The sequence below is a fragment of the Camelus bactrianus genome, chromosome 14, assembly GCF_048773025.1.
Source record: "Camelus bactrianus isolate YW-2024 breed Bactrian camel chromosome 14, ASM4877302v1, whole genome shotgun sequence".
Lineage (NCBI taxonomy): Eukaryota > Metazoa > Chordata > Mammalia > Artiodactyla > Camelidae > Camelus > Camelus bactrianus.
The window spans coordinates 9,747,843-9,767,022 of NC_133552.1; the positions used below are offsets into that span (position 1 = coordinate 9,747,843).

At 36.5% G+C, this 19,180-nt stretch overlaps 1 protein-coding gene across 13 annotated transcripts in view; it reads left to right on the plus strand.

The window, feature by feature from the left end:
• The window catches only part of NBEA (neurobeachin), a 536,549-nt gene that overhangs the window by 465,855 nt on the left and 51,514 nt on the right, over positions 1–19,180 (plus strand). For all 13 annotated transcript variants that reach the window (XM_074378046.1, XM_074378047.1, XM_074378045.1 and 10 more), the window contains 2 exons: positions 5,227–5,346; positions 16,308–16,460. In XM_074378046.1, the coding sequence (XP_074234147.1) occupies positions 5,227–5,346; positions 16,308–16,460 (273 nt within the window). The remainder of the gene's footprint in view (positions 1–5,226; positions 5,347–16,307; positions 16,461–19,180) is intronic.

Consider the following 19,180-nt stretch of genomic DNA (forward strand, 5'->3'; position numbering starts at 1 on the left):
AAGCCACTTACGTATGTAATTTAAACGTTCTAGTAGTCACATTTAAGAGTAAAAAGAAAAAGGTGAGATGAATTTTATAAATATATTTGTTAGGAAGCGGGGAGGGGCAACACAGGGGTAGGGAAGTAAGAGGTACAAACTATTAAGTACAAAACAAGCTACAAGGATATATTGTACAACACATGCATATCATAAAATATAGCCAATATTTTATAATAACTATAAATGGAGTATAAAACTATAAGTCACTATGTTGTATGCCTGTAACATATAATAGTATATAGCAATTATACTTCAGTAAAGGAGAAAAAAAAGCCCAGTATATCCAAAATGTTATGATTTCAACATGTAATCAACAGAATGATTATTAGTGAGGTATTTTAGATGTTTTAGGTATTAATTCTCTGAAATCCAGAATTCAGTTTGCACTAGCTCTATTCCAAGTACTCAGTAGTCACACATGGCCGGTGGCCACTCTATTGACAGAACAGATCTATAGGATTGCTTTTATAGGGATTCATTTAGCCAACACGTCTTATGTCATCTTATGTCATGCTGTTATAAATAGAAGTATCGTGGGCTAATAGCTTACTAAGCGTTTAACCTAATGGCCCAGGGAATTGTGATTTCCTCACTCCCATTCCAAGGAGTTTATGAAGTAGAAAATGCATTAAAATTTCTGTCACTAAGAATTTGTTCATAAAAACAAAATACAGATTAAAATAAGTATCTGCCCTTTACCTTTCAAACCTTTTAGACCCAAAGCCTTCAAACGCATTGTGAGTTTCAGTCAATATATTTAGTATGACAATAATAATAATTGATTTAAAATGAGAATTAACTACATACCTCATTACTTTAAATTAAAAATATTATTTTAGACACACTACCGGTGAGTCACTTGTCTAAATTACAAGACTCTGAAAAGGCTGTTTCTTTGCTAGCTGCCATTGGACAAATGATGAATAAACTATCATAGCAGAGTTTATAGAGTTTCTTCAGATATTAACTAGTATAAAAGAACACATTTTACTTGGAATGTTTTTGCTTTAAATCCTACCCTGAATATATAACATATACACAGAAGTAATTAAATCTTAACTCTCTGACCTTTACATCTTTAGTAACCTATTCACCTTCCAAATTCAGTATATTCAAAATACCGATTCAAAATTTGTCAAACATTTGATCATAGTTCTTAGGAAGTTAAGTAGGTTGTACAGCAAAAGTTAATTTATAAATCAGTTGTTTAGAATCTGGGACTTTATAAATTATAGATTGCTTTGAAAGCCTACCCAAGAGCCTGTTTAAACCATAATAGATCTTTGACAGTATATATTTGTAATGGAAAAAAAACAGTAGAAACACTTTTGCAGGTGTTGTAATTAAAAGGAAAAGATAATGCTGTTGAATATGAAATATTGTGGTCGTGTTTCTCTTGTTCACTGATGCTTATGGACAATGCATGTTTACTTAGAAGATGAAAGATTCTCAACCAAGGGACTGGTGTATAGTAGGTACATAGGTTAATGGAGACTTTCTGAAGATTCTAAAAGATACTTCTGGTCTCTTTTAAAAGCAAAATAAACTTCTGAAGTTAGACTAAGCATGGTAGAAATAATGGTTCCTCTATTTCCTAGAATGTGATCCTTCTCAGGTATAAAACAGGAATGATTAATACCTACTAGAAGGATAATGGTGAGGATTGAGTGAACTGAGATAATGAGGTGCTGAGCATAGAAAGGTGCTCAGTAATTCTTACTTCCCATCCCATTAGTCTTTATTATGCTTCATAATGCTTCAAAGTTTACATCTTTTGTTTAATAAAGTTATGTCCCAAGCACTACCTGTCACTCATGGATGGAGTTGTTTCAAATGAAATGAAGAGAAAGAAAAGAAGAAAACTATAAGGGGAGAGGGATGTAAGAAGAGAGTCTTATGAGATGACTGAGCCAAAGTCATAAAAGACAGAAGAATAAAGGCGTTGGCCAACGAGAAGAGGGTCGGAGGCACGGGTTTTGATTGCCCAGGATGAATAACACTCAGGGTCCGAAGGCTGGGGTAGATCTAGTCAGGAGAGGGAAGTCTGCCATCAGCCATTCATTCATACTGCAGGGCCTAACCTGAAGTTCTTAAAAGCCCACTGAGTGTAAGTATTTTAATTTCTGAAATTTCTGTTTAATATTTATGTATTTGTCTATCTTATCTCCTAAGCCAAAAGCTCTTCTAGTAGAATGATAAAATATCTAATGTGGTAATGTACACAGAGGAAACGATTTATCAACATATGTCAGGTGAATAAATATAAAAGTTTCTTAAACTTAATATAGCACTTGACCCTCTGTGTTAGTCAGGCATGAGTCAAATGCAACAGAAAGTCTTTGCATATGCCTTGAAGGTAATAGGAAGATACATGGAAAAAAGTAATCTCCACAGTAATCAGAGCTTGCAAGATCAATACCCACTTATAAACAAATAGGTTATCCATTTCTATTACTTCTCTACCACTGTAGCAGCTGGAGGCCTTCAGGAATAGTGAGAGTATGTGTCAGTAAAGTAATTTGGGGACTCTAAAACAGCTGTTAATCAGATCTTTTTAAAAGCTACATAAAACAGTTAACTCTGGAATTCTCCAATATTCTCTGCTTTTAGGTACCACCAAATTCATAAACTTCACGACCAGAAATAGTAATTCTTCAATTTCAGATTTATTTTCTGTGCCCATCTGCACTTTTCTTGGCAAGCCTTCATTAAGGCATGAAAACTAAGGAAGGATTTTATCATTTAGATTGAGGTAAAGATCAGCTTTTAATGGCTGATGATAAGAAGTAAGACTTTGCATGTATGAATAGGTCTTTACTCAAATCTATTTAATAGGGTAAAAATCATGGTGACAAGTCTGGTCCCTCTAAATTGTTCTCTGCCTACCAACTACAGAGAATAAATAAATGTCATCAGCATCCTAGAATAATGAAGAAGTAGATTCTGAAGATGCAACTTTTTGGTCAAACTAGTGGTTAAGAACTGACAAGAAAAACTGTATCTTACTCCTATCCAACCACACCCCTTCTCCCAACAGTACCTTCTATGTTTAGGTATGTTCAACAGAAATTTATTAAATACTAACTATGAACCAAGCACTGTGCTTGGTACTAAGGATAGAGGGGTCAATAAGACCTAAAGACCTTAGAGTCTGGTTGGGGGTCTAGCGAACTGGTAGTCTGGGGTGGAGCCCAGCAGTGAATACTTGATATAGTATGTGAGGCTGGTAGCCATCTTCATAACTCTGTGTTGGGTAAGATACTTCAAGCTTTCTCAAAATAATTTTATCTTATTTAATTCCCATAATTACCCCCAACGTATTGTCATTCCCAATTAAGTAGATGAAGGAACTGAGATACAGTTACTTAACACCACTCCTTACCTGAGGTTAAGTAACTAGCCTGAGAAAGGTAAATGGTTCCACCAAGATCTGCCATATTTCATTCGATTTACCCTTGCTACTTCTAAAATTGTTATTTTAATTTAATTTAGTATGATAAGATATACTGCATGAACTACCTTATGTTCAATAGTGAGTCAAAAATCTACAAAGCAAATTAATTAGTGAAAGACATCTCATAATTTTTTTCTAACTTAATTTTGGTGACATCTGTTTGTCTCTCGTATCACTTAAAATCTTAAACAACAGTATGAACTTCCTGGATGCATATCTGAGTTTCAGGTAAGTCAGTAATGCCCCACTTACCTGAATAGTGTTACATCATCCTTCATCTCATCTCTTTCATCATACTTTTCTGTCATTCAACACTAAACATGAAAGTTGATGATACATTACAAACTTACAAAGTTGATGACATCTAGCCACACTGAATTTCAGGAAGATACTGAGAAGATGAATTTTTGTAGCTATTGCCTGTCAGCTGGACCTCACGACTAGTGGCAAAAAGAGTAGTTTAAAAAGGCAAAATAATGTTGTATGGATATAAAAGAATGAACAGTTTACATATTAAAGAAAAAAAAGTAAATATTTAGGAAAGATTTCTTAGCATTATTGAACCTAGGAGTGACACATCATTTATCCTAGACTTAAGGGAGAAGGATTGAACCATGGGAAAGGAAATATACGTTCATCTTTGTTATACTTGATGTTTTCTAAGAAATCCTTAGTAAGAATGACAGTTATTTAATCCTTTTTAAATTTGGAGGCAAACTTAATGACATCAGAAATAATGCCTCTCTCCTAACATAAAAACTACAGAAAAAGCGTTAAAATGAAATGCATAAGGACCCTGTAATAAAGTTATTTTCCTAGGTTTCCTGCTATGGGAACATATACTCAGTGACAGATGCCGTGTTATCATAAGGTAATATTTATACCATGTTATCGTAAGGTGATAGTCACAGAAAACTAAAAGGACTAGAGTTTGTCTAGTCTGATTTATGCTAACTTTATTTCATTCATTCCTTCAGTAGATTATATATCAAGCAACTTCTATGTACCAGGAGGTAGTTATTCTAAGTGCTGGACATCAAACAGAGAATATGTTAGATGTGGAACCTCTTCATGCAGTGGGGAAAATAGGTTAGAAGTCAGCAACAGTGTGACAGATGCTTCAGTGGTGTGTTTGAGGAAATACCTGTTGCTATTTGAGCACCCTGGAGAGCTTGGCAGATCAAGGACAGCCTTTCAGAGAAAATTACATCTTGGCTGAGACTTAAAGGGTAAAAAGAACTTAACCAAGTCAGGATTGAGGGGGTTAGAGGGCTAAGGACGGTAAGAGATGAGAGTTTAGCAGATTCTAGATCATTCAGGCTCTTTTAAGATAAATTAAGTAGTTTAAACTTTTTCTTATTACAGTGTTACTATGTATGGCCTTAGTTATGAGAAAGAAACTCTAAATTATATATTGACAATCATGCAAAATCATTTATCATAAAGTCACCATCGTTTTACAAATCAGAAGACTAAAGGCCAAGAAGCAAAATGATCTGCCAAGGTTGCAGAGTGACAGGTGACCCAGTCGCCCAGACAGGCCCAGACCAGTACCCCCTGACTCCTTAGTGTGGGCATCCTTCCAGGACCCTGCACCGTTTCTGCCTCAGAAGGGTTTTTTTTATTTTAAAGTCATACTTTACAAAGGAACAAGAGCAATTGTGTTCAGAAGAGTCATATCCTTAATTCTTTTTGTTTGGTTGTTTGTTTTTGCTTTTGTTTTTGTTTAGGAACCTTTCACAACCTTCTTCCTCAATGCAAATGACGGAAAATTTGACCATCCTAATCGAACCTTCTCATCAGTCGCGAGGTCTTGGAGAACTAGTCAGAGAGATACTTCAGATGTAAAGGTGGGCTCTTTTATTTGTTGATATTTGTTAATTTCAAAATATGTCAAATTTTGATTTGTTTCAATTAAACAGGTATATAAGACATTTTATTCTGCAGCTCTGGTCCGTCGTCTTTTAAGGTTACGTGGTGCATCTCACCTAAAAGAAAACTAAGGGAAAGAATTTTGAGCCGCGCAGAAAATGATTCAGGATTCTTTTATATTGTTCAGTTAAGGTGTTTTTCTTATTTCAAAAAATTCCTAACTAATTTAGATCGAATAATCAGGAGATGGAAAGAAAAACCCATAAATTGCCTTTCCTGCTGTTAACTCAATATTTGGCCCATTCCATAAAACACAGCAGGAATTGGATTTGACCTTAATGTGTCATATTGTTATAGCTTGCCCAGCTTTGGGTTTACGTAGCCTGGGGCAATTAATAAAGCATTAATGACAAGACCCATTTAAAATGTAGGCTTTTCTGTACAGCCTTAGCTTTTACTTGACTATGCCTGGGGATAATACGCAACAATACACATTAGATTAAACCAACACACACACAATATCCAGGAACAGCTTGAGAGCAGAGTGAATTTTACAGTTGGTACTACTTAACTATTGTTAAATATAAAGATTTGTTATTCGTTTATTTGGGCTTTTGTTTTTAAAAGTGGTTGTTTTCAAAACAATGAAATACGTTTGTTTTCTCATTTTTCCCATTTTTTCCTGTTAAGAAAAAATGTTATGATCAGGTTATTACGTAGGTATATGTGTTTCTGATTTTAATCCCTTTTCTTCAGCTTTTTCCCATCACTGCCACTCATAGTATTGAATATACAAATGTCATGGTATCATTTCATTTAGGGTCTTAATCCAACAAAAGGCAATGAATTAAAGTCAAAATTGTCATTTACATATTTATGCTGAGCTATTACAAACATTTTTAAAAGGCAGTTATAGTGTTGTTGAAGTGTAAGAAATTGGATGAATACAACCTTTATTCTGTTCTTTTTCAAAGCAAAAAACAAAGGAAATTAATCCAAGTGTGTAAGCATATCTATGTGTTTTTTCCATCGCCATCAAAGTTTGCATAAATAAATATTAATTTATACATGCAATGTATTCACATTTGGAAATAAGATAATTTAACATGCATTCTTACTGTGTAAAACTCTTAAGGCCCGTATTTTTCTCCTAATCAACTTATAACTTCATTGAGGAATGAAACTCTAAAAGATCCATAAACCATCATTTAAACTCATTTAGTACCAGTGAAATCAAGGAGGGGGTCCATTTCTTATTTAAGAATTAACAGAAAATAAGGAGTCCATAGGCTTCTAGAATTAGCACAGTGTTCTTAAAAAGCATTCAATAAATATTTCGTATGTGAATTAACTAGTCTCATCTGTATTTTAAGGCTTCCTATCATATGTAAGATTATATCTTAATTCTGAGCTGTATCCGGATTATATCCAACTCTTTCAAGTGAAAATGCCTGTTCACTCTCGACATCATCACAAAACAGAAACTTGGTTTTTCAGCTTAATTCAAAGACTCACCCCCACAAGCCCACACGTGCGACAGTCAGTCATCCTGATTTACGTATGCAGACAGAGTTTCAGGCTGTACTTTCTATCCTGAGAACGTTATTGATGCTTCTGATCACCAGATACCTTGCCAGTGTCAGTCTCTGATGACTGATGTCCATCCCAGGCTTTTCCCAAATCTCTCCCAGCAGTTTCCCTGTTCTGAAACTTTTCAGAAACATTAACACTTTGTTACTACTTGTGTTTCTTCGGCTCTTGGGAGCACATCATCAAGGACAGAGACCAGTGCGGCTGTCACTAACTTGGGAGATTTTTATTTTTAAATCCCAGGCAGCTGTACTTAATACAAACAGGCACCAACCCTCCAGATTACCCCCTTAGTTAGTTCGCAAGACACTCGCTTCCTCAGCCTGATATTGCATGGATTGTTCTCGTTTTCAGTTCTCTCCCACCACCACCCTGAACTTTTCATATTCTGTGATGACATACCTTGAATATCCTCCCATGTAGACCCCTTCTTTTTGAAGGCTATACATTGTGTGTGTGTGTGTATATATATATACAATAATTTATTTACACAATCTTTTATTGATGGATAGTTTGTCTTTCTCTCTGCTTGTTATTGTTAAACACAAGGCTGCTGTAAACATCCTTCCATAGACATCTTGAGGAAATTTGTGTGTATATGTAAAAGATAATTCCTGTTAATGGGACTGGTGACTCAAGGGCTATATACATCTTTAATTTTGAAAGATATTGCCAAACCATCATTCCCAAAGCTGCTAATTCACTCCCTACAGCAGTGTGTGAGAGGATGCCTCCTTCCCTACCCTCCAACCATCACTTGTATTATAAACAGTGTAATTTGTACAAATCTGGTGAGTGGAAAATGGAGTTGTCTTTGTTTTGACTTGCATTTCATTAATTGTGGGTGAAGCTGAGCATTTTCCCTATAATTATTGACCTGTTAGCTTGCTCATATCTTTTGCCTGTTTTTCAATTGGGTCATATGTCTTTGTCTTATCAACGTGAAAAAGATCTTTCTTTTCTGAAATTGCAGGAAGTTGCATTGCAAGTATGATTTCTCAGTCTTTCAGCTTTGCTGTGTTTCAGTTATGTTTTTGTGGTTGTGTGTGTGTGTGTCCAAACACATCATTCTTTCTCTATATAGTATCAGGATTTGGGGGTCATCACTGAGGGAATGTTAAAAGTTTTGGGTAATCCTGATGGTTTTAAAATTGAGATTTTCTAAATTCATGTTTAAAAATATTGATTAACAGGTACAGTATCTTTTCCCTCTACAATAATACCTGATTTAGCAGGGAAGAATGTGGTACCAAGAGTAATAGCGGTTTTACTGTGTGTTAAAACCTAAGCTTTTGATTTCTTATCCTAAGCTGTTAAAGCATTTGATACATACTTTTAATGGAATGTTTTTATATTTCTGAAGAAAACTCTCTCTGCAATATCTACTAACTTTGTCAGGTAAGTTCTCATGTAAGAGGGAACTAGACCAGAATAGATGGTTTTATTGTCTCTCTTTGTTAACGTCAGTCTGTTCCTGTGATAATGAATTCAAGCTGGGCAGAGCAGGAGTGTTGGTGAAATGACCTTTCAGGAGAGAGGTCTCCCGAGTTAAGTCAGACCAGTTGGTTTTTACTTTATTTTATTTTTTTATTTTTCTCCTCTAGCATCGTCTTGGTAACAATGACATTCAACTCACTGAAGTTCTTATGCTAATTTTCCTTAATGCCTTCAAAAGTTGTTATATTACTTTTGAATAGCTATGTAGATGTCAGAAAAGGTAGCTGTGACAAAATGTCATTAAGGTGACATAGTGTAAATTAATACAGTTAATGGAGGTGCTCGCCACTGACTCATTGACCCATTATGAGCTCTTGTGGCATTAACGAATGCCAGGGCATCAATCTTTTGAAAAAAGGAAGAAAAGAGATGGCAGCTTTAAAACCTTGCAGTGAATTATATTAGAAAAGTGAAAACGTCTGGGTTGGATTTGATTTCACTAGGAAGCCATAAAATGGTATGCTCTCTGAGCAAAATATATTAAACTGAAATGTCAGATTTGATGCAATAGGTATACAATTATGATAGTGTTAATAGTGGTCTTCTATCATTCTAAGACATACTTTCAAGTCCAATTTCTCAGCAGCCTGAACTTGTCATAAGCTTGTAAATTAGAAATTGTGTTTGAGGATATTTTCTTATTATTGACGGAACGCGTATAATACTATTAACTGTACTGTGGGGTTTTGCTATAGCTGTTAAAATAAACTAGAAATCACATTTACAGACACAAAATGCCTGTTATAATATTTATCTTGCCATTTCTTTAATAATATGTGGTGTCTTCCTGCACTGTTTTCCATTTAGGAAATTTTAAACTACTTGGGACTCTTTCCTTAAAGAGAAGCTGATTAACAGAAATCTATCAATGGGAAGAGAGTAAACCCAAGAGCTATTATATTAAATAGCAAGCTAGTGCCTGAAGTTCCTCTGTAGGAACACACTTATAAGTTATAATAGTGGAATTCATTCTTCTTGAATAATTCTCAACAGTTTTCAAACCTGCTTTTTTCTTGGTTATTTGATATGGTTCTCAAAACAGCCCATGAGATAGTGATCATTACCCCTGTTCTGTAAAGGAGGTTCACAGATATTGAATGACTGGCCTAGGTTCACACAGCAAGTAAAGAGGAAGCCAGAGCTAGCCCTGAGAGCTATTCAGTTCTTTTTGGGGCTTTATCAATTGGATGTTTCGCTGCTTTAATTCTCATGATCTCACAATCAGATCCACATTGACTAGTTTGGAATAATTGACCAATCAAGTTATACTCTAGTTATTTACTGCTGTATACAAACCACCCCAGAAACTTGTGGTTTAAAAAAAGAAACAACCATTTATTTTCTCAGGGTTCTGCAATCAGAATAAGGTACATCAGGTACAGCTTGTCTCCGATCAATATGGGGTCAACTGGAGTGGCCTGTCTGGGTCTGAAAGATTCAGAATGACTTCATTCACACGTCCAGTGCCCTAGCACCAGTGGCTGGAACAGCTGCAGACTGGCTGGTCCTCTCTCTCTTTGTAGTCTTTCTGGGAAGATCATCACAATTTGTTTTCAAGGTGCCTGCCTACCAAGAGGATAAAAAAGTGAGAGCTGCAAAACCAGTTAACGCCTAGGCTTGGAAGTCACATAGTGTTACCTCCACGGCATTCTCCTGGTCAAGGCAAGTCTCAGGGCCAGCCCAAATTAAGAGAGAGGAGAAATGGACTCCACTCCCCGATGACATGAGTGGCAAGTGGCACATTTCAAAAGGACATGGAAGTTGCAGGGATTGCATGGTCATCTTTGGAAACAATCTACTCAAGTCTGCTCTCTGGTCACAATTCACATTCCTCCTACAAGCAAAATGTACTCAGCTTGTTCCCCACATTATTGTATCAGGCTCAAAATCTAGTATCTCACAATCTATAACAGGTCCAGATACAGACAAGGTGCATAAATTCCTAATTTGGAGACCTGGAGGCTAAAAAGACAAGTTATCTGCCCCATGTATATTCAGCACCCAGTGGTAAGACAGAAACAGGTAAACCTCAACATACTCTCTGTTCAAAAAGTGGGCAGTACGGAAGGTACACAGCAATCACTGAGTAGCTTTTCCCCACATGCTTCCTCATCATAGAAAGTCAAGGCCAAGGCCTCCTTTGCCTAAGTTCATACAGAAACTTTAAAAATATGTGGATTTCCCATGATAACATTATTGTTCACTATCACAAAAAACTCGTGCTCACAAGCTCTTCCAGGACAGGGTCCTCCCTACTTCAGGCTGTGATTAGGATGCCCTTTATAATGCTTCTAAGATTCTTGGAATCCCTTTATGGGGATTAAAGCTTAAGAAACTTGCCAAGCTAGCAAGAATTCTGGATTTCAGTTCAGGACTATTTGATTCCAGTGCACAGAAAGTAGCACTTCCCTGGTAGAAGGGACAATCCTGAAACTGCCAGCCTGCCAGCCTCCCCCTTCACTGCAACTTCAACTGGTAGCCCTGAAGTAACTCTCCTTTAACTAACACAGTTTGAAAACCATAGCCTTCAATATTTTTTTATCACTATCTCATGCCTGAAATTCAGGATGCAATAAGTATATAGCAATGATCGATTCATTTTTTCATTTCACAAATATGTACTGAGTACCTGTTTCTATGTCAGGCCCCATTCTGTGAGCAAATGAGTGGTGAGCAAGTGAGCAAGATAGACAAGATTGCTACTGTCATGGGATTTCCACTGCAGTGAGACACAGGAGCATAAATAAATTTAAAGAATAGAAAAGAAGGATTACTGTGCAGAAAATTAAAATAATGAAGTCATGTAGAGTGACTAGGTTGCTGCTTCAAAAGGAAAAACAGAAAATGTAAGAGCAGGGTCCCTGTCTTTTAAGTGTTTAGGTTTGATTTCTGGCTTTACTACGTATTTGCAGTGTAGTTGTTAGAAAATTACTTACCCTCTCTGTGCCTCAGTGTTCGTCTATAAGGTGGTAATGATGAGAATACCTACTTATGACATTTTTGTGAAGATTAAAGTGTGCTTAGAATAGTGCCATGACACAGGAAGAGACAAATAAATAATCCCTGCTGTTTGAAAGATTGAAGGGCCAGACGTGACATTTCAGCTGGCCCCTTGTCTTGCAGCCCAGACACAGCAATTGTCATCTTCTCGGACCTAACATTTGAATCTCAGAGAAGAAACTCTCTTCTTCATTAATTTTTTTTAAATAAGCAAATCTTTTAAATAACAAAACTGTGACTATAAATTATAAACTAACACCCTGTATTTACATGCTAACTTTAAAAATACCATTTGAAACAAGATTTTAAAACATTAAATTGAGGCATAACAACTTGCACCCACTCTACTGCTTTGGCAACTTCTCCCTCGATGCTTGATGATTTTAGTCGTTCTTCCCTCCTCTTCATGGGGAAAAAAAAACAACAAGACAAAAAGCATTAAACTTCCACAGCTCAGGACTTCAGGGTTCAGACAGCTCTGGGCTTTTGAAGCTTCAAGGAGCTTAGCAAATGTACTGTGCTTCAGGAATTCCTTCGTATTTCTTTTAAAATTGTGTCTTTTTTTTAATCTACATCCTAAAGAATCCAAAAATATTGATAGGGTGAACCTGAAAGAATTTCTTCACCCCCTCAAACATCAAGCCTCCAACAGTTTACACCAACATCTTAATCAACACCCTGATTTATGACCATATTCTGGTCGGCGAGGTGAGGACCAGAGTGAAGAAAATGTCTCACTGAAGGGTCATCCTGAAGGCCCTGATAATCCCATTTAAACATGATTGACTCTGACTCAAGCTTTCCTGTAAGTTCCTACTGAACTTTCCCCCCTCCCTCAGGGCAGAGGTTCCTCAGCCTCGCTCTGCTCTCCTCTGTGGCAGGTGACTTTCTTCTCTCTGGAGTGCTTAAAGTAACATGAAGAGGACCTGCTTCCTTCCCTTCCTCAGTTTGGGTACAGTTTTGCTGACAAACGTTAAAACCAACGTTTTCTAAATTTAAACTGAACTCTTCTACACTTTTGAACCTCTTTGCATAACTAGAATAAGCAAGATAACGCTTTTTAAGCTGCAAAAGTTTCCTCTCAAAAGGTACAAATGTTATTTCTGGGTTCCTCCAGTTTCTTTAATAAAGTACTTCATTGGCTCTTTTCCTGTCTTGAAGCATTCGTCTAATCATCTGCATACTCCCCAGAAGATTTCTAGTGATATTAAGATAACTTTATCTAAAGTCTTCAATAGTTTAATATTTAATGAGCACCTGCTGCATACAAAGTACTGCACCAAGAACTATGGGGGATTCAACAAAATATAAACCTCATAAAATCAGGCTCAAAAATCTGCTTTTCCCAAATTATTAATAATGTAAAACCCTGGGCTTCTTATGCCTTTGTGAATCTAATTTAATGACATTCAATGAAATAGTATTACAGTGGCAAGTAGGTTAATAATAACCGCATATTTTATGTGACCCTATTGCACAGGAAAGAATGGGAAAGAGTATATATGAAAAACATTAGAGTACCAAGACACTTGAAGATAAACTGAAGCTCTTTGGGCTGTTTAAATAAAAAAGAAAAATCCATATTGCTGTATCTGAGTGGATACATGCCCCTCTCCATCCTCAAGGAAGCTTACATAGTCTAGTTCTAAAGCTAGAACACAGACACAAACAACGGATGAAAGGCAGAAGGGAAATCCCCGACTTACGTGAGCCTCTTACATATAAACCACCCTCCACACCGAGGCAGCTGGGCCTGCATTCCCTTCCCCGTTTTGGACCATTTGGGATGCCGTTGCTGCACAGTGTCATGTGTAAAACAGGCAGTGTGCAAACAGCAGTGCTCTTTATCTCCTCTATCTCCTGCACTAATTTCCCATGTTTTCCCAAACAGTGAGAGCAAGATTAAAAAAAAATTTTGTTGTTGTTGTTGTTTTCTTGGTCAGCTTGGGCTACTGTATCTTACCATAAACCAGGTAGCTTGTAAATAGCAGAAATTTATTTCTCACGGTTCTAGAGGCTGGAAGCCCGAGATCCAAGTGCCCACATAATCAGGTTCTGTGTCTGGTGAGAGCCCGCTTCCTGCTCATGGATGGTGGTGTTCTTGTGTGTCCTCACATGGCAAAGAGGAGAAGCAAACTCTCTTAGGACTCTTATCAGGACACTAATCCCATTCTTGGGGGCTCCACCCTTATGACCTCATCTAATCCTAACTACCTGCCAAAGATCCCACCTCCTAATACCACAACATTAGAGGATAGGGTTTCAACATTTGAATTTTAGAGGAATGGAAATATTCAGTCCGAAACAAATACACATTTCTGATTGAGTCCAAATAAATGAGACTGGCTATGATTCTTTACTTCTACCTTCTATTATCAGTGATCACACACCTTTACCAGACTGCCCCCTCAGTGCAATATGGTGTACATTCATGCTTACCCAGCCCAGAAATCACACTCATCATAGTCATTGCTGGTAGAATATTGCTAAAGCACCCTTTAGCTTCTGTTTTAGCCACCAACTAAGCTGTATCGTTATTTGCAAATAAGGATGTTTGTTTACCTATTAGCTTTTCTTTCAGCCCCTTCTCAACTTTCACTTTCACAATCTAGTCACTGAAACTTTTCATTAACATATTAATTTCACTGTAGTTCTTTCCCACAGTTCATTGTGCCCTTGATGTCTTGCAGACAGTTTATTGTTAATATATATTTGCTTCTCAGTGTGAGCCATCCACTTCCCGCTCACTTTTGCGTCACTGGATCCACATCTTTGTTCACTCATCCTCACGTGGGTTGCAGATGACCTCTTTGGTGCAGCCCAACACTAGGTCCCCTTGCTCGACACAACCAGCCATTGTCCTTCCCACTCCCCTCCCATCCTCCGTGCTGCTGCCGGCGCCCCTTCCCCCCGCCTCCAACACATAGACCTAGTCTCTCCCCTCGCCAGTTCATCCTTTACTTTGACACCCAATATCTTGCTTTAAAACATGTCAGTAGCTCTTCTTTAAAATTATTATCAGTAAAACAAAAACCCAGACAGCTTAGGGTTGGCATAAAACTTCCTTCATCCTCTGACTCCGTGTACTTCCCACCATCTCATCCCCCCTCCCCTGTCTTGATCTAATACGTCCTGCACTCCACCTGTACTCAGTTCTTACCACTCCCTGATGGTCCCCCTGCCCCTTTTCCCATCTTTATCTTAGCCGTGGTCTAACTCACTGTCCAGTCCCCAGCGAAATCTCTTCTGACTTGCCCAGAGTTCCTGCTCTGTGCTTCCTGCTCCCTTGTGCTTTGTTTATACTTCTTTCACAGCTATTATTGTTGTGTATTATAATCATCTGTTTACACATCTGCCGCATAGACCAAACTATGAGTTACTCAAAAGTAAGGCCATGTTTGCTCATTATTTGTTTTCTTAGTACCCATCACAATGCCTGGTACTCCAACTTTACTACATGAATAAATAAATATCAGGGACTTACGTAATGGATTCTAGAAAGTTTTCTATTTAAACGGTTTAAATAGAAGAAAACTGATGATTCTTAAAAAACTAAGCTCCATTTATCCAGAAAATTCATTTACATGAGTCTGTTCATGCTCCCATAATGCTGGAGAAAATAAACATTGTTATATTCTTCTTATGGTTCACATTTATCATCAAAGAATGGGTAATGATCAAATTCTCGCAGAGTATTACTAGATAAACACCTACTTATGCTATAACAGATAAACATTGGTTTTAGTAGGAGAACCCATAAAGAAAAACTCTTGTGTATGCTTTTCTTGGGCTGAAGAATCCAGTTTATTTGAAGACCTCAGTGTCTGGCTTTTTTTTTTTTTCCCCTAAGTTTTTCTATGTATCCCTATGTATCCCACAATAAGACTCAAATTTCAGGTTCTGTGCCATCAGTGTTGGACATGTTACACAAAGAAATGTTCTTATGCTTTCACAATATAATTTAAAGTTAATTTAACCCTTATCTTGATATTTGAAAAGATCAGTATTTTTCATATTGATGGTATACATAAAAACTAGTGTTTTTTGTTTTCATTTTTTTCATTTAAAAAGAGAACAAATAAAAATTTTAAGGTCATCAAATCAGTTCTTTTCTATATCATATTCATTCTAAAGTTATATAAACCATGTATTAGACATTGTGCATCAAACACAAGTTTGCCTTGAACCCAGTTACTAATACCATACTTACATACAAGTAGCACAAGTTGTCTTTGCATTCAAATTAAGAACTTACTATTAGGTGGCATGTGTCACATATTTAAAACCTGTTTTGTTACATATCATCTCTTAATTATGCTAAGTGGTAGGTATAAAAATAACTTATTTTGCCAAATTACAAAATGAAACTGAGTCTCTTCATAAAAATCATGTGTTATAATTGCCAGTGGAGTAAAAAAAAAAGTAGAAGAGATTTCATGATTTTTAACCAATACTGGCAACAAGTGTTTTTAATTTAGGTATTTTACTAGTAATATTTGGAAAAGTTTGTTGAACAACATAGACTTGTAGATACAGCTTTATATTTTTGTTTACTAATACTATTGGGAACTATTGTTGATCCTATAGATCCTATAACCCATTTCTTAAAACTAATTTGTGGCAAAGTAAGATTGAAAATCTTATAAATTGATTTGTTAAGCATAATGTTCAAGAAAAATGTTTGTCTTCTCTTCCTAGACTATTTAAGGAAAATTAAATGAAGAATAGAATTAAGTAATAAAATACTGGATTTGAGTAAAGAAATTAATTCTGCTTATAGTTGTTATAAATTAGTATTTTTTTCAACTGATTTTTAAAGTGGTTTAATATTCTCCATTTTTATTCCTGGCAGGAACTAATTCCAGAGTTCTATTACCTACCAGAGATGTTTGTCAACAGTAACGGATATAATCTTGGAGTCAGAGAAGATGAAGTGGTGGTAAATGATGTCGATCTTCCCCCTTGGGCGAAGAAACCTGAAGACTTTGTACGGATCAACAGGATGGTAAGAGAGATTTTGTTTTTGCTTGAGTAGTCACAAGGAAGTAAAAAATATTCCATAGGTTTGTTTTGTTTTTAACTATTAACAAATTGTCATTTAACATCTGTAAATGCAAGGTTAAAATTTTAAGAAAAAAAAGCATGGCTTTTAAAGCATTCTCTACTGTAGAGTGGATTTTCCTTTCATGAGGACCAATAAAGGAATGGTAATTCAGTTACATTTGCTCCCTTAGGAAAAAATCAAATGAGCCTCTGTTGACGAATACAGCATTCTAAAATGCTTGAAATAAATGCCCGTTCCTTATTTTTGTCTGCTGGCTAAATCTGCACTCTCTTTTCACTGATAAAATATTCAAAATAAAATAACATACATTCAGAATATATTTGTAAGTAGGAGAATATAAACTGTGAAACATACCTCAAAATATAATATGCTTGACTTTAAGAGAACGCCCATCTAGTAAGCATTCATAGGAAGAAAATGTCATTACTTTTTAAATCTCTATGACAGATGCCTGGGTGTTCAAATAAAAAATGTGTAAATAGAATGTTTACATATGGTTATTTTATAGATTTTAATATATTCTATCCATTTTTAAGGAGATTTTAATCTCAGTGTGGTTATGGTATATGGAACTAAACTGCTTTACCAAACTGCCTCTCAGGTGTACTGCTGTTCTTGGCCAAGTGAGGAATTATATCAATAAAGCCAATGATCCAAAATATGTTTTTACCCCTATTTTACCTCCAGTTTTTTCCAGCTGTCTCATAAATGTTTTATTTTATTTTCTACAGCTTGTTTATTTGAGTCAGAATCCAAATAAGGTCCACATCACAATGGACTTCGCATCCCCCTTAGTCCCTTCTGTTAAGAGCTGTATAATGCACATATATCACACAGATCTAAATCACATACCACGCAATTCAGCCATTTAAAATTAAAAAAAAAAACAAAACAAAACAGGGGGTTTTAGTCTATTCACAAAGTCATGTAACCATCACCACAATCAAGTGGAACATTTTTATTACCCCATAAAGAAACCCAGTACCCTTTAGCATCTCCCCCCGTTTTTCGCTGTTTCCCCAACCGGCCCTAGGCAACCACTAATCTGCTTTCTGTCACTATAGATTTGCCTATTCTGGACATTTCAAGTAAATAGAATCATATAATATGTGGTTCTTTCCTCAAACCCCTGATTTTGTGTCTCTTTTTTCGCTGTCAGTCACATGCTTCCTTCAATTTCAAGGCTCTGTTTTCTGTCTCTAAGAAGTATTTTACTTTCAGTACCCTTTATTTTAGAAAGCTGTTACTGAGCCAGTAGACCTATGTTTAAGGCTCTGTAGAGATAATCTGCAATCTCATTTCCCCCGAGGTAACATCATGTATTACATACATTTATGTACAATTTCTCGCACTTCTCAATCTGTAACTTGGCACTTTCAGATCTATAGAGTAATTTCATACAATCTCCTTGAAAAACAGATTAGTTCTTATCTTTTTAGTTTGAAGAATTTATCCTTTAGTAATGCATACTTCTAAAAATCTAGACTGACTTTTAGAACTGGTAGTCCATTACCAGACTATCCTTACATGCTCGAGTACTGGCTGTAATGTCAGTGTCAGGATTCCAGACCTACAAATTCAGCCCGAGAGACCCCTACATACTGAGCTGTGTCTGGGCTGAGTGACTGAGCTGTGTCTCTCAGCCACATCAGCCATTGTGTATTTCTAGAGCGCAGAACTGGGCCTGGCAAGAGTAGTTAGTCATTAAATATTTGCTGAGTGAATGAATGAATCACACAGAGGTAATAATCTTAATGATTTCATCATGGTGTCTAGTTAGGTCCAAGCTAGTGAAACAGAATGCAAAGTAGCCAAAAACTGTTGGACCAAATTTTCTCTTGCGCACGCTGTTGAACTCAACTGATTGAGCATAGGTTTTCATGTGCTAATGTGCTAATAATTAATAAATGCCAGGTGGTTATATTGGAAGGATTATGACTTGGAGTTTAAAAGTTTCTTGCTCTTGAATCTGAACTTTGATATTTGCTGGCTTCATTGGCCGGAATAAATTATGGAATATCTCTGGTCTTCATATTTCTCATCTGTAGAGTGGGTATACCTTATGAATCTTTCCCCCAAAAATGTTATTTATCATAAAAGTCAAGGCACTGGGTTTTTCTCTATTCAAAACCAGTTTCTTGGTATCTTATAGACATAAATGAATCTGGTAAGACTTGTGAACTAAACCTTTACTTCATGGAATGAAAGGCTTCCCACAAAATTCTGCTTATTTGGGAAAATCAAATTTCCCCAGTCTTGGTTCTCTGCAGCACCAGGACGCAGTGCCTGGGTAAACCGATCCTGTGTAGGAAGTGCCTAGCCAACACGTAATTGGTGGCTTGAGAAGTGTTTATTCTTTCTATCTTCTTTCCTTCGGTTTTCCTGAAAGGGATTCTACACAATAACAGGAAGGGAAAGCGAGCATGCGTATCAACAGGATTCTTTACCTAGAACCGCCATTCCTGGTGCATCAAAATTGAGCGAAAGGGCAGACCCAGGCTGCTGCCACTGGGAAGAGTCTTAAAGCATCAGAGCTATCAAAAGACAACTTACAAAATGTAGCTGTGCTTGTCTGTAGTTCTCCTGTCTCAGTGTCTCCTGTACTACTTTTCTTCAACTTGAAGTTTTCCTTCACAGCACCCTGTTCATAGTTTCCTTTG